Source organism: Rhamphochromis sp. 'chilingali' (assembly GCF_963969265.1).
Source record: "Rhamphochromis sp. 'chilingali' genome assembly, chromosome: 19".
Classification (NCBI taxonomy): Eukaryota; Metazoa; Chordata; class Actinopteri; order Cichliformes; family Cichlidae; genus Rhamphochromis; species Rhamphochromis sp. 'chilingali'.
In genome coordinates, this window is record NC_137946.1 from 20316037 (window position 1) to 20331696 (window position 15660).

Genomic DNA, 15660 nt, shown 5'->3' on the forward strand with positions numbered 1-15660 from the left:
CACTAGCCATGTACAAAGACTTAAGCACTGATGATTTCTTGTGGACTATCAGTTTCTATCACCCAAAGATGCTGGATGCGAGAGAACAACGTGGTCTTCAAACAGGAATTTCAAATAGGTTCCAGTAATGCAAATGCAATTGTAAATAATTTATTAACTTTTGTACTGCAATACAATAAAATTAACCACCCATTAAGTTACAGAGAGTTATTGTAAATAAGCCCTCTTAATATTTAATTACTTTTCTTCATCTTTATCATGCCCTCCAGGTATTTGCTGCAAGTCTCACCTTTTAGTCACCCGAGTTGCTCCCTTGACCATTTGCAGTTCAAACAAAGACATATGACTTTGTTGTTCAAGATATAGCCGAGGATTTAGATAAGGCTGGGCTGGTGTTATGAACTATTCTCCTCAAGTTTGGTCTGGTCTGGCATGTGTAGGATGAAGCTGGTTGCCTTTCTCAGTTTTTTACATAAGTGAGTCAGCAACAGTCTGTGTATTCACGGTGCTGCAACTGTCAACTATCACCTGTCCAAAAGTGAAGATTTATACCTCAAAGATACATTAAAATATGCATTTCAGTGAATGGAAGACATCTATGGCTTTTCACTAAACTTGAATCAGTACTTGTGAATGAGTAAATTTGACTAATTCACAGTTCACATTCTTTAGTCCAGATTCAGAAAAAAATAAAGCATACATGAATTTTTTATTTCTACACATACGGGCACTTTTCACCATCATCATTTGTGGGCAATAACGTTTCTCTGTGTGCTGCTAACAGTCCTGGTTTTGGTGTAAAACTGATTTTTGATGTAAAACTGATTTTTTTAAACAATTCTTTTTGACAAAAAATAAACCTCAAAGGACGGCTTACTGTCGTCCTTTACATGCTGTGTAAATAAAGGTTTCAAATCAGCTGAGGAAGGAAGCAGGGAAACAGAGTGAGAGAAGAGGAGTGCTTAGGTTTTAGGGAGTGTGTGTCTGTGTGTTTCTTCATGATGGGGTTAAGTGCACCCGGAGTGTGATGTAGTGATGGAGGGAGGATGAGAGGGATAAAAGAAAGAGAAAAAAATGAGAGGAGAAATCCATTAGCTAATGGATGTCTTCAGTTCTGTCTTGTCAGACTTGGTATTATCACACAGACACACACACACACGCACGCACACACACAAAGACACACACACCATCAAACCGGTATGTTCTTGTGCATTGCGAGTGCAGTTAGCGCTCAGACAAATCAACTGCACTCCTCATGTTATGAAAGCGAGACCACAAATAATCTCAAATTCAACTCACATGCAATCTATGAGATAAAAAAACACATATTTTAAAGTATGTGTCCACACTTTAAATATCTATCATTGTGTGTGTCTTTGTCTGTGTGTGTGTGGGGGCGTGTGCATACATGTATGTGTGCCATGAGACAGAAACTAATTGGTGTCAATAAGACATCTGTGGCTCCTCTTTGATTAAGCCTACAGGCAAGGAATAGGAGAAAACACCTCACACTCTTTTTCCCCTTTCCCCACACTCACAGCCTGCGGTCATGCTGATAGCTAACTCCAGGCAGGGCCCATCTGTCTCATTACAGAAACGGGTCTCACTAGAGAATTTGTATTGTTTATGAATACACACACACACACACACACACACACACACACACACACACACACACACACACACACACACACACACACACACACGCACAATGTCTATGACCACATTATTGGCAGTGCTGGGGAGCCTTGCTCAACATCAGAGCTGCTGGAGACAGAAAAACCTTGAAGTTACAGAAAAATGGTGAAGAAATAAAAGAAAAAAATAAATAATGAAATGAATATACCCACTAAGTGAATTCCTTCTTCTGTTTGTGAGTTTTACAACAAGTTGTGTAATAATTTAACCCAGGAGGACCTCACTGGCTGTATGTTTTTACTGGCACGGAGCAGGACATTTAAAAAAGAATCTTGTGTAAATCATATTTCAGCTATATTATTTCACTCTTCTCCTTTGGTTTTGCTTTATGAGTGTTTTGATGCATGTCATTGTTTTTTAAACATTTCAGTCTTCAGCACTATGAAACATGAATGTTACAGATAAATGTTGGTTGAAACAATAGTCTATTATTGGCTGCTGAAAGTGTTGTGAATTTGACACTTGAGGACAGACAGCAAGACACTCTTTGAGTGCTTTGAACTACATGTTCTCAAAAGGGTGTTCATAATTTTTTTTTTTTTAAATTGATACATGGTAAAAAACATGGATGCTTCTGCGACAAGAAAAAATAAATGAAATGCCTTACACCTCCATCCTATCTGAAACTATCACCATGTGATGGCCGTGGTTATGGTTACAGAAAAGCTTCTGTAGGTCAATGAAAAAACGACTTTCTGACTTGACCTCTGTGAACACTTTCCCGATGAGTTTATGGTGTAACGTCATTCATTTTGAATGACGCTGAAAAAAGTAACGCCGTTATTCCCGTCACTGGTGGTTGGAGGATGTGTTTGTGCTGGGGGGGTCTAAGTCACTGGCGAATGAGTGAGCACTTTCACAGTCAGACCAGTTCAACTATAATGGAAATGCTCATCACAAGTGCATGATTTATTTATTTTTTTAATCAAACATTGAAATCAAATGTGTCTCAGCATTGAGTTTATCTGTGCTAAATGGTTTTTACGTTACAAAAATTCTGTATTAGGCCACATTCACACAGGCCTAGACGCTTTTTTCACTAGCTTGGGAAAAATGTGTACTCCTCGATCGTCTTGATTAGAGATTGCTGGCAATCACTTGGGGAGCTCTCCCATTGTTTGCTCGTGGAAGACACAGACCTGTCTGCTAACACTTTTAGGAAACTATTTGCGCTAACTGGAAAAGGAAATCAAAGTACAAGTTGAACCTTTCGAAACATGTTGATTAAAACATCTTAGTTGGAGTGTAGTAGCTGCGTGACCACAGCACTCTGCTAGTGACCAAACCAATCACAAGGAGGTTTAGGATGCAGCAGCTTTTTTGCAAATAATTTCACTTAGCACTCTCTGCAACCTCAAGCAACCATTCCCAAACTGATGGCCGTTGCTAGGTGGCCTTCACTGCTTAGCCAGAGGCTTGACGAATTGTAATTTGCAAAATGTTGGAAAGAACAGGACAATCACCATTTCTGATCAACAAAACCTGATTAGCGAGAACTGTGTGGTCAAAATTTTTGTATCATATTATTTGTTTTGAATTCTCTGATGTAATCATATCAAAACACATACCAAAAGTTGATACATTTTTAGTTTGGTTACAGTTCATGCACTGAAATCAGCAAGAGGCGTGCGGTTAGATTGATTTTCTGCAAAAACGTCTGCAAAATTTGCACAGTCTGCTGTGTAGTATGGTGTAGTTGAGAGAGAACCAAAATTATTATATCTTAAGTGTGTTTATTTGAGTGGAAAGTTCCAAAATGCACCAGCTGAGCTGATATTTTGATATTTTCTTCATGGTAAGTTACATAAGACTATGACATGCCTGAAAATGATGAGAAACTACACATCGGACCCTTCATCAATAATACTCACTGACTACACCAGGACACTTCGTCTGTCAGTATCAGAGACAAATATTTTTGCATGGAACTGTTTATTATGACTCAGCAGTGAAATTGTGCTTTGTTCTTCTCTTCACAGTCAGTAGGAAAAGGATTACTGTGTAGAAGGTGACATTCAACTTTCAGTATAGTTGTAGCATTCAAATATTTCACATTTCATATATAATGAAATACAGTAAAGATTATTTTTATTTTTGAGGCTGCACAGTGGTGCACTGGTTAGCTGATGGTTGTATTGTTTCTAGTGAGAAGGTTCTGCATTGGGGCTGTTTTGTGTGGATTTTCCACGATTTTGCGTTGGCTGTGTAGTTTACTCCAGCTTTCTTACCCAGTCCAAAACAATTATTGGTGGTTCAAAATTGGCTGTGTGTAAAACTTGAGTGTGAATGATAATATGTGCCTATGTATGTGATATTATGTTAACTACTCCCTGGCCAAAGCAGTTAGTTACACTACTTGCTACATTTCATGCATTAACACATAATTCAAGTTATAAATATAAATCTTACAGCCCTGACAAATATTCCTATCCTAATGATGACACACATACACGCTTTCTTTCAGTGTTTGAGTCTGAACTCAAAGCCAACAACACAAAACTGAAACCCAGCCCAGAGAGACTTCAAAGTGATTGCGATTGTGATTCTGCTGTAGAAATAGATACAGGGAGAAGTTGAGGCTACAGTGCTCCAAGTCTGACTGCTCACTCACTGTCTTTGTTACCTGCTGAATATCAGGTTCTGGCTGCTGGGCCTATTTCAGCACACACTCAGCTTTAATGTCAGTCAGTTTTTGGATAGCTTTGTGTCCCTGCAAAGAGCAGATGTTATGTTAGCACCAGTGGAGAAGTTTCTGTCCTGGATGTAGTTTGCAATTCATCATTACCCTGTTATCTAGTCATGCAATAAAAACAGAAGTCATGTCCATATCTCCTCTCTTCAAAAATTGCAGATCACTCCATCATTTTCCTCCCTGGTGAACACAAGCTGAAACCAGCTGATTGTAGTGCAGGAAGAGGAACCACTGTAACTAACTATAATGTGATTACTGAATTTAGCACAGTAGTATATTACATTATTACATAACTGTGTTATGTGATGAGATTATAGCAATGTAAAGTTACAAAAGAACATATTACATCTAACACCAGAGAGTTCATATGAATACTAGAATACTCCCAGGCTACTAATTTTCCTTCATTTTATTGAAAATATATAGAGGAAGCAACATGAGTGGCTGCTAGGGATGGGAATCAAGAACTGTTTTTTCAGACAACTGCTTCCCAGCAGAAAGACTACACACTACAGTGTGGATATGGACATAACTTTCATTTTCATTGTACCAAAGGAAGAGAGCACAATAGTAAAGTTTAAACTGCATCCGGAATGGAAACAACCTCATTATGCTGCTAACACAACTTCATCTGCACAGACTGCATGCTAACGCTAAGCTAGCTAAGATTGAAAGTGATTTTAAAGCTGAGTGAATGCTGACCCCAGCCCAGCAGGCAGAGCCTGAACTTCAACAGGTAACAAAGGCAGTGATGAGCAGTCAGGCTACAGCTTCCATTTCTTCCTCTTCATAATCTTAAAGTAGAATCACTGTGGCGATCGCGTTAAAGTCTCTTTGTGCTGGTTTTCATATTTGCTTTCTGCTGCTGGTTTTGTGTTCATACCTAAACACTAAGAGGATGATCATATGTTTTTCCCTAATCAGAAGAGTGATTTGACCATATAAAAGAAAACTGATGGCATACAAATCTCATTATGCACACAATCTCTCCTTTTATGGTTATGTCCAAAGCAACACTGAGATTTTTTGGTTTATTTTTGTGTAGCAGACTGAAATACTGCTTTTAGCCAAAGGCCAAGGACATAAAATTTAAAATGCAGCCGTGGGGCATGATAAACAAGTCTAGGTATATATTTCTGAAGCTTCCATCGCTCTGCTTTAAATAAATAAACAATGAGGGAGCAAAGCCTGGACTTTCTGGATGTATGCATGCTTCCTTTGTAAGACACCCTCTATTGCCAATATTGGTCAAGTTTCTGTTCAGTGATAGTGTAAAAGGTCATATCAGAGACAGAGTAATAACAATGTCCAGCATTCATCAGTTGCATTAATACTGAGTGTTTTCAGATAACCGGTGGAGACCTGTGTGTTTGGTGGTTTACTGTCACATGACAGCCCGTTATGAAGTGTGGATTTAGGACCCAAATGTAGGATGCAGAATCAGACAAAAGTTAATTCACACTGCACCTTTAATGCAGGTGGATCCATAAGGAAAAACACACAGAATCTAATGGTATCACTTTATAATATGGCCCATGACAAAATGTTTAATTCCCCTAGACTCAAATAGAATTTAAACGTATTTTATTTGAAATTATGATTATGTTCATGATTGCGATTAAATTGGCCTACAAAGACTTATGGGTAAATATACAGTACTAGAATAAATGGTTAATTATCATTATTATAGTTAAGTTTTACCCAAAGAAGAAATAATTATACCGTAAGTTATAGTAAGTACTGTGGTTTTTTTCAGGAAATAATTATACTGCATAATTTCCTTGCATGTGTGTGTTGCGTGTTGCATTCTATGTGGCACTTTAGAGACAGTAACCGACACCTTTTCACAGAGAAGAAAGAACTTTAATTAAATATAGTGAGAGTCAAAAAGTTATTTTACACTTCAAAGTTCAAAATAATGAGAAAAAAATCATCATTATCATCTTTACAGTAGTTTCCTCTGTACTCTTCCCCTCCATACTGATACTGCTGATAACGTGTGTGTAGAAGATGCCCACCACTCTAAGCCCGAACGCAGACAAGCCATGATAAATGGTGTTACTTTTGTTAGACAAGTGCTTTGGATCTTACTTCCTTTAACAAAACGCTCTATTTAGACCTTCCTGTACAGGTATTTATATATGTACTATTAAAAAAAGCAACAAAAAAAACATTCCTCGGCTTTTGAACGTCACTTTTCTTTCAGAGGAAAAAGATGACAGACAGTCACACGCACTCACAGGCACTCCAGAAACAGAACAGTGGTCACCAGACCCATATTTGAGATAAAATAAATAGGTGGCTCATTTGATTTAAAGGGTAAGTGAAGGGAAAGAAGAAAAAGAGGGCAAACATACAGATTTAATATTGCAGGGGGAGGGTGAATGAACAGAGGAAGGAAGCAAAGAGAGGACATAAAACCTGCTAAAGCAGGAGAATTTTCCTTTATCCCTTTCAGCCTTCATTGAGCAACTTTGTTCAATCCTAAAATCCATCAAATGGAAGACAAACACGAATAATCATAAGGACATATTCATAAACACTACATCTACATAATGCAACAAAAAATGGTGCTAACTGTAACAAGAATGGTACAAACGACATGACAAAAAGAAAAACATCCGCCTCCTAACGCAATATAAAAGTACACCATGGCTTGCTTTAGTTTGATTGAAATTAGCAGTGGAAGTATGGCTTTTAACAACAGACACTATAATACAAAAACAAATAAGATTAATTTATAACATTTTAATCGTGACACGAGACAAATAAAATAAGGAACACATCTGCGGCTCTACAGAGGCGATTTTCAGGATTTTCCTTCATTTTTTCAGGGATTTTTCTTTTGCTTCCTGACATCTCAAAGGTTAAATTTTAAGACATTCTACTTGATTTTTTTTAAGTGTTTTTAATCCCAGTTGTCGGGTTTTACTTTACTGACTTACTGGTTACTGCCCCTTGGCTGAGGAGGTGAATGTAAGAATTGAAGCGTTTTAAGTATGTTCTTCCCTGTTTTTTTGTAGTAACATTATGGCATTCTAGGTCCACATCACCCCAGGCTATAATTACAGATGACATCTGTATATTAAATAAGTGATTTTCTGTTCAGTTCAGAATCAAATTCATTTTCAGCTTTCTGTTTGAGGCAATTGCCAAAAGTGATGTCACAACTGCTGGAGCACTCTTTTAGTGTCATTTCAGCTTGTCATACACTTGTCGATTTTTGTACCCAAGGGAGGGGATGGGAGCAGGTTGAAGATATGAGTGAGAGATTCCCAGACGAAGAGAAGAATGAGCTTGAAAAGATGAGACTTTCCAGAGAAAACCTATCCGGTCGTTAAATGATGACATGACGAATCCTACTTCCGGGCCTAAAGTAGTCTGCATTTAATATGGCTTTTGTGTTGTTAACATGTTTAATGTTATGTATTTTCTTCTATTTAATTTCAAAAAGCTCCTAAAACAGTCAGTGATCACTGTTGATCTCCCTCGGCTTTTATTACCGCTAATCATTTATTTAAGCTCAGTTTTTAAAACCTTAGGATGTAACTACAGCCCAGCCCATGCAGCAGTATATGAATGACTAACCTCGTATTGTGGATGGATTATCTCAGTTGTTCTCCTGGCTGAAGTTTGGTCCTTTTACAGCATCCTGCCATGCGATTACATTTGTTCCTGACCACCCAGAACACTCACGTTAACTTTTATCGAGTGGGAAAAAAAGTTAGCTTGTTTATATTATGCTAACATAGCTGTGTCGCTAGCGGTCACGTATCACATCATTATATACCAGCTAGCCAAACTTCAGTAACCCTACAAACGTCACTGTTGTTTAGTTTTCTGTCTTCATTTATGTTGGAAGTGATAACAGAGCTGTACGTTTTAATTTGTTTCCAAAACTCCACAGTCAGGACATGCTATATTGTATTTAGATAGAAGCTAGCGAGCTAACTTCCTGCTAACTTCTGACTCCGTTAAATGTCATAAATTCCGTTTTCATGGATGCCTGGATGTTAAACTCGGTTGTTACACCTGGTAGAGCAGAACACTGATCATTTTATTAAAGATAAAAGACTTTAGACAATTTTTCAACTCTCAGTAATGCCATAGTGATCGTTTGATATATGGACCTGCAGCGGAGTTTAGGCCCAGACACGGCTAGTGACGTCAGACCAGTGTTGCCAACTCCTCAGTAAGGAAAATCGCTATTGGTTGTCCTAAAAGTCGCTAGAAGTCGCTAAATGACATCATCGCCTAATTTGCATATATGGTCATGCTAATCTAATTGTAACCTATGTTGTTGGAGAGAGAAATAACATCGTGGAAGAGACATAAAGTGAGTAAAAAATAAATGTAAATGCATTTAGAGTTTATTTAGAACTACAAATTAAATTTCTTTTAGCAATTATTGTTTTTTCTTAATGTCACAATTCCAACCCTGCTCCTTTACCCGGGCTTGGACCGGCAAGTGACCGGAAATAGGCACTCTGGTGGAGTTACTTTGTGTGTGTGTGTTTATAAGTAGTTTTAAACCTTGTGATCCACAAAACAGCATAAGAGTAAAAGAGTAAAAGAAGAACTGACTGCATTACAGCACCGGCTGCTTGTTCAGAGTAAAAGAGATACGCGCTTTCACGTCTTTTTTAAGGGGTCTGAAAACTCGCTAAATATAGCAATAAAGTCGCTAAGTTGGCAACACTGCGTCAGACTTAACGACTGGATACCTACGTCATGGCTTTTTGCAAATGGCGGGACCTATCATTCAGGACGAGCACCAATATAAACAGTGACTGGGCCGTTGTGACATCACATTTGACATGTTACACAACCAGTGCAGGGACCATAAAGCATAAACCTGGCTTAAAGATGTGCTTGTGTGTTAAGCACAGACAGATAACTTAAAATGGCATTTTCATTTTTTATGATGTGTGACAAGAAACATCATATTAATAATTGTGGCGTAAGACTGTTTAAGCATAAATGTCTCAAAAAGGGCTTTGGCAAAAATAACATATTTTAAGATTTCAAGACTGTAAAAAACACACACACTGCAGCTAGTTTTTACACAGCGGGCATTTAAGACATGTTGCTGGCTATTTGTTCTGCGCTGCAAAAAATGCCATTTTTTTATACCTCAGGTCACAAATAGTGCAAAATACTGAACCGATGAGTCATCTGAATGAAACATAAACATCAGAATTACAATATGACGTCCCTATCAGGATTACACAATATATCAGGTTTTTTTTTAAATGATGTAACAAAACTATGAATTACAGGTTAGTGATGTCGGCGATCCTTTCATTCTCTATATGTGCATGCACAACTTTTTAATCATTAGTTATTGTTAATTTCTTGCTCTCCTGTGTGTTTTGTCCTCTCCTCCTTCCCTCACCACTAACATATTGCAGCAGTCGGCTGCCACTCCTTAAGCATGGTTCGGCTGGAGGTTTCTTCCTGTTAAAGGGAGTTTTTCCTTCCCACTGTCGCCAAGTGCTTATACATAGGGGGCTGTCTTATAGTTGAGGTTTCTTTACGATCTAAAGCCCCTTGAAGCGAATACTGCTGTGATTTGATGCTATATAAATAAAAATAAAAAACTGAATTAAAGTAACGATTAAGCACAAATACAACTTGGTTCAGGTGGAATGAAGAGCATTTCTTTGTTAGTATTGCATGTTTTCTTGACCTATCCTAGAATCACACTTGTATTACTGCAGTCACTACAAAAACGTAAGCTTTCTTCATTTGAGCGCAGCTGCTGAAAGGTCTAATGTTGCTGTTCTTCTTGCAAGGACTCGTTGGCATTTGTTTTCACAAACACTTTTTGAAAAAAACGATTGTTCTTAATCCTCAGTTGCAATGTTTTGAACTTGACATTTGTTGCAGCGCAGCACTTTTCCCACTCAAGTTTCAAATCAAACTAGATGAGAAAGCAGGCAAGGAAAAAAGAAGCACAATCTGATTGGCCGGCTGATAAAAAAACAAAAAACAAAATAACAAACACAGCAAACCAAAAAAACCAAAGAAATATTTTTCAATTATGACAAAACTCAAGAAAACAAATCTCACACATCTAAATAAAAGTCTAAATTGCAGCAGTCTTTTAAGACATGTCCTCCCTCTCATAGAGGTCTCTGCGGCTGTATGCGTCTCAACCAGTTGCTGTAACAGGGATAATTGAGGGTAGGGGTCAAATCCTGAGCAGTGAAGCTGCTATTGGCACACAAAAATAATGTACTACTGTGTGGGAAAGGATCTGTGATCATTTGTTTCCTTTTTACATGCATCTACTGTCAAATCTATCTTCTACTACAAGTGAAGCAAGTCTGTTGGCTGAAAGACTGAAGATGCAGGACAGATGTATGTAGAGGAGGCTCAAAGTAAACTTCTTAAATGGCTAAAACTGGAGCATCAGATGCGGATAAGAAGCTTCCTCTTTTTTCCTCTTGGCGTGGCAAGGATTTGGCAAAGAGAAGTGAAAGCGTGTGTGAGTGTGTGTCTGGTTTGGCTTGTCTGTGTTGGCTGGATTTGACCCTGTGACTTCATCATCATTTTGACTCATCATCACTTCATCATTATCAGGTATGCTTCACATTTTACTCCTTCATTAAAGACAAAACTTCTTAAATAGAAACCACCTCGTGTAGGTTACAGTTAGAAGATGATTATCACACATAAACTGTTGCGTGAAAAGAAAAAAAAAGTCAACAAACACTCATGGGAGGAAGTGGATTCTCTCCAAAATAAATACACTTCCTGTGTCCTTGGAGAGTTGTAAGAGGCGTGGCCGTTCTCCTATAAAAAGCATCAAGGTGTACAAAGTCTAAACAACTTATTTTCTTGCAAACAGTTTGTTTTTTGTTCTTCTTCTTTTTCTCTCGAAGTTGTTTTGTTGTGTTAGAAAGGGCCTGAGTTGGGTTTGTTCCTTCAAATCGGGACAACTCCTTCCATCGCCGACCAGAGTCAGACTCACACTGAAGCCTCCACCACGATCAGTGAGAGTGTGCTTGGTTCAACTCTCTCTCTCTCACTCACACACGCACACACAAAATCATGCACACACACTTTTACATGGGTGGGACGATCATTCCCGGGATTGCTGCTGGGTGGGAGAAAGAGAAAAAAAAGAGAAAAGAGGGAGAGGAAGGAGGGGAAGAGAAGGAAAAATTAACTGTTAAAAACACAGCCAAATATTTCATCATCATAAAAAATCCCCCCTTTAAATACATCAATATGTTTTCCCATCTGCGCAGCTGTGTGACCGAAGCGACATTTAAAACATCAATAGACAAATAAATCAGTAAAGTGGTGCGGGGACGCATCTTTTAAGCTCACACACATTTAATTATGCGCAGCAACAGTTGGCATATTTTAACTGTACGTTTGTACGTGTGCCTGACAGATTGCATCATGGCATGTGCTGCCTTTAAACCCGAGGGATGGGTGTCAACATGTGAGAAGCAGAGCTCAGCCCAAAAGTGACACACACATACATGTCGCACACACAGAGCCGCGTTTACATCACTTCAGAGGACATTACTTTGGACATTATGTTCACTTCCTGGAGAATTACCCCAACCGTAACCACAACTACTGCTTGCCTGACCCCTACCTTTGCCCTGCACATTATCCTTGGTGGGCCCCTGTTGCTTTGAATACAGAGGTATGTTCCCATGAAATGTGCACAGCAAACTGGAGAAATTATTAAGTGAACAGTTTTTTATTTCACAGTGAGTGAAAACTATCAAGAAAAAAAGGATTAATTTATTTTAGTACCAGCATGACAAAATTGTTTCAGTAAAACCTCCAGTTTTTTCCTTTCAGTCACACACACACACACACACACACACACACACACACACACACACACACACACACACACACACACACACACACACACACACACACACACACACACACACACCATGGAGCAGGTAGACTGACTGTAAAAACTGTCAAGAGAGTCGAACAGCTGTCATTGTTGATCGCTCCCTAGTAAGCTGCTAGTGTGTGATCACCCAGTGTCTGTGACAGAGGAAAGTGTGTGTGTGTGTGTGTGTGTGTGTGTGTGTGTGGAGCTGTAAGTGGGATGTGTTTATTTCAGCTGTGCTTTGAGGCTACGCTTTGAGTTCCCACACCCCCGCACATGCTCACTCTACACACACGCTCACATACAGCTACACAAAGCCAGTGATGTTGAGCAATAAATTTTCCACTCCAAATGTCTTTTTTGGGTGGGGGTCTTTGTAAATATCTAACTTCCCATCTTTCTTCCCAGCCAATAGGAAGACAGGGAGGAGTTACCCAGCAAAACAAATTTCTTGATCTGTACACGAGAAGAATGAAGAGTTGGCGATGAGGCGGGAGAGAGGGAAAGAAAAGCCGTACAAGGGTGAAAAAGCAGGAAAGTGTTTGAGCAATCGTTCAGTGGAAGATGTGAAACACGGCAATGGTTGCTTCAGTGAAATTAGTTGAGTAAATGTTCCAATGTAATGAGTTAACAGAGCTGAAGGAAGAATCAGTAGAGGAACATACTTCAGGTGAAGGCCAGGCCTTGTAGAGAGCTGGCTGTTGAGTACTTGCTAGAGTCCACAAATGTTTGATCTGGTAGAGAGAGGAAGGGAGAAATGATAAGGGAAGGGTGGCAGTTCAGAGGAATAATAAAGAGGGGAGGTTAGAAGTAAAAAGAAAAGACAGGAAAAAGAACTGAAAATGTTTTAATCCAAACTATTAAGCAAAACAAAAATAAAACTTAGATACAATAGTTTAAAGTTTAAAAAAAAAAGCTATTTAAATAGTTTAAACGTGGCGTTCTCAAAGTTTTGGTCACTGCTTGCCAATTTACTCTTAGTTACACAGGCCTAGAGACAGCCTGTTGGCAACCATGGCGCTGCTCCCAAAGAGGTATTAAGGTTTCCAGATGTGACAAATGCGCACTTTGTCTGCCATATTGGACATGATACATTCTTCAAATGGCTAGCAGTGGTTGCTGGAGGTTGGTGACTCTCACAAATCACCAAAGTTATTGTTGTTGTCGGTAGTTTTTCACGTTTGTCTGCAAATACTTGCTAACTACTTGCCGAGTGGGAGTACAACGTGAAAAAGTGCAACACAAAATGGTAAAAGAAGGTTTGCCTTCAAAGTAAAGGTTATACCTGTAACCAATATGGTTCAAAACACGTGACATTTACTTTAAAGTCAAACAATCGCCATTTCCAGTTTGCGTTACACTTTTCACAGTTTTGCTACAGTTTGGAAAGTAGCTGGATGGTGTTTGTAGACAAGACCGTCTACAGCAGGGGTAGGCAACTCCAGGCCTCAAGTGCTGGTGTCCTGCAGGTTTTAGATCCCACCCTGGGTTAACACACCTGAATCAAATGATTAGTTCATTACAGGGCCTCTGGAGAACTTCAAGACATGTTGAGGAGGTAATTTAGCCATTTAAGTCAGCTGTGTTGAATCAAGGACACGTCTAGTTCATGAAATCAGTCTATGTGACTGATTTCAACTAGGAACAGGCAGCAACCTCCAGAAACGTTAAACCAGCTGGTTAGGTAGCACATACCTTTCCATAGCAATGGCAAGCTGGCATCAGTTTGCCAACTAGTCTCTAGGCCTGTATGGCTGAGGCCTTGGGGAACCAAAAATATTCTGAGGGCTGCAAATGTTAACATCCAACACAGTTATTTAGCGTTTGTCTGATTTAGGGGAAGGTGGCTGTCATCTTTGTGGTTGTTTATGGCGTTTTAACCTTTATAGAGACTGCAACATTTCTTAATAGCAGCTGTATTTGTAAGTGTTGGATAATGTTTAGTCTGCTATGAAACAGAAGAGAAATGTTGCCTTGGTCTCATTCTGAGCTGCTATATAGCACAATGTGACATGAGCTAGGACTGAAAGAAATACAGCATTGGATTATTTTCTTGTTGCACTTGCAGCTTCATAAAATGCTGCCACTGACCCATTAACTGCACTTTTATAACACTGAATTAAAGTTCCGCGTTTACATTTTCCTTCCTTTTCCAGTCATAAACTTATGTTGGTGTATAAGGGCTATTCTAAGTGGCAAGGGACGAGAACTTTCCAGATTCAACTTAAAGCTTTGGAAGGGATATTTTTATTATTCAAAAGTGGCAAAGTTAAGAGAGGAGAATTAGTTTAGCATTTTTTAAGTTGGATAAGCCTCATTACACCACAGATATTGTTGCCTGTAGTGTTTCAGGCCTGTAGCGCAGAAAAGAGAAAATTAATACTAATGAGTGAAAGTCATTTTAGCCCAGAATCACCTTATTACCATAAGCATGCAGACTCTCGAGACTCTGACTTTGAATTGAATCTATTTGGAATAGCATTGTACCCATTTTCATTACAATCCAGTCAATAGCTCTTCCGTTATTTCACTAATAAACAGGAACGCCACAGGGGATGTTGGGACCAGTTTGGACCAAAGAAACTCATTAATCTAAAATATTTAACCCTAAAACAGTGTGTGCATGTGCTCACAATGCAGTAAGGATCTGAGAGGAGTTAGAGGATGATGTGACAGACTAGTTGAAAAAACAGGAACGAAATCATCCTAAACTCATGTGCTGGGGAAAATCCTACCTCGAAGCACCATATGATAGACTAACATGCTAAATTACCTTGAAGCCCGTTGCCGTTGGCACTGGTGCAGGAGGATGGAGGGGACGACGAGGGCCTGACTACCGGAGCAAAGGCGGACTTTTGTTTAACTGCTGCTGACACCATGTTGGCTGGAGAGAAGGAGAAGACACCAGAAGAGGAGGAGCAGTTGGAGGGAAGAGAGGTGGAGGAGGCCATAGTAGGACTGGATGGAACAACTGGAGAGACAGGAGAGAGCAGACAGAAATTAAAATAAAAATGATTAAAGCTTCAGAAACTAATAGTTGATTCTCTTTTGAATGAAATGGGAGCACCTTCTTCCCTATTTGAGATATAAAGTGTGCTCATGGTGTGCAAATACAGGCAAAATTTGCTTTTCATTGTAAACAAATCAGGTTCCAGAGTTGTCAGATGTCCATCTATTGCATGTGGCTTAAAATGAACTTCATGGGAAGTGTCACCAGATGGTTCCAGTCTTCCAGTTTACTCTTCTCAAACAAAAAAATCTCGCTTCTCTCTACGTGGCTCCACTCTTCCCTCCCTCTCTGCTTTTTTTTTTGGTCTTTCCTTTCTGCTAAATGGAAATAGGATGCAATTAACCAACAGAGGGAGAAGAGGTGTGGCTGTCAGATAAAAGGCACTCT

General features: G+C 39.1%; 1 protein-coding gene across 5 annotated transcripts in view; it reads right to left on the minus strand.

The window, feature by feature from the left end:
- Positions 1-6241: 6241 nt before the first annotated feature.
- LOC308386983 (transcription factor COE1-like) overlaps positions 6242-15660 on the minus strand; it is a 91969-nt gene continuing 82550 nt past the window's right edge. For 2 of the 5 annotated variants that reach the window (XM_080866841.1, XM_080866843.1), the window contains exons 15-17: positions 15037-15234; positions 12929-12997; positions 6242-11495 (exon numbers count right to left, since the gene is read on the minus strand). In XM_080866841.1, coding sequence (XP_080722967.1) covers positions 12930-12997; positions 15037-15234 — 266 coding nt within the window. In that variant the 3' untranslated portion in view covers positions 6242-11495; position 12929. The remainder of the gene's footprint in view (positions 11496-12928; positions 12998-15036; positions 15235-15660) is intronic. The other 3 variants (XM_080866842.1, XM_080866845.1, XM_080866844.1) reach the window with 3 other exon arrangements.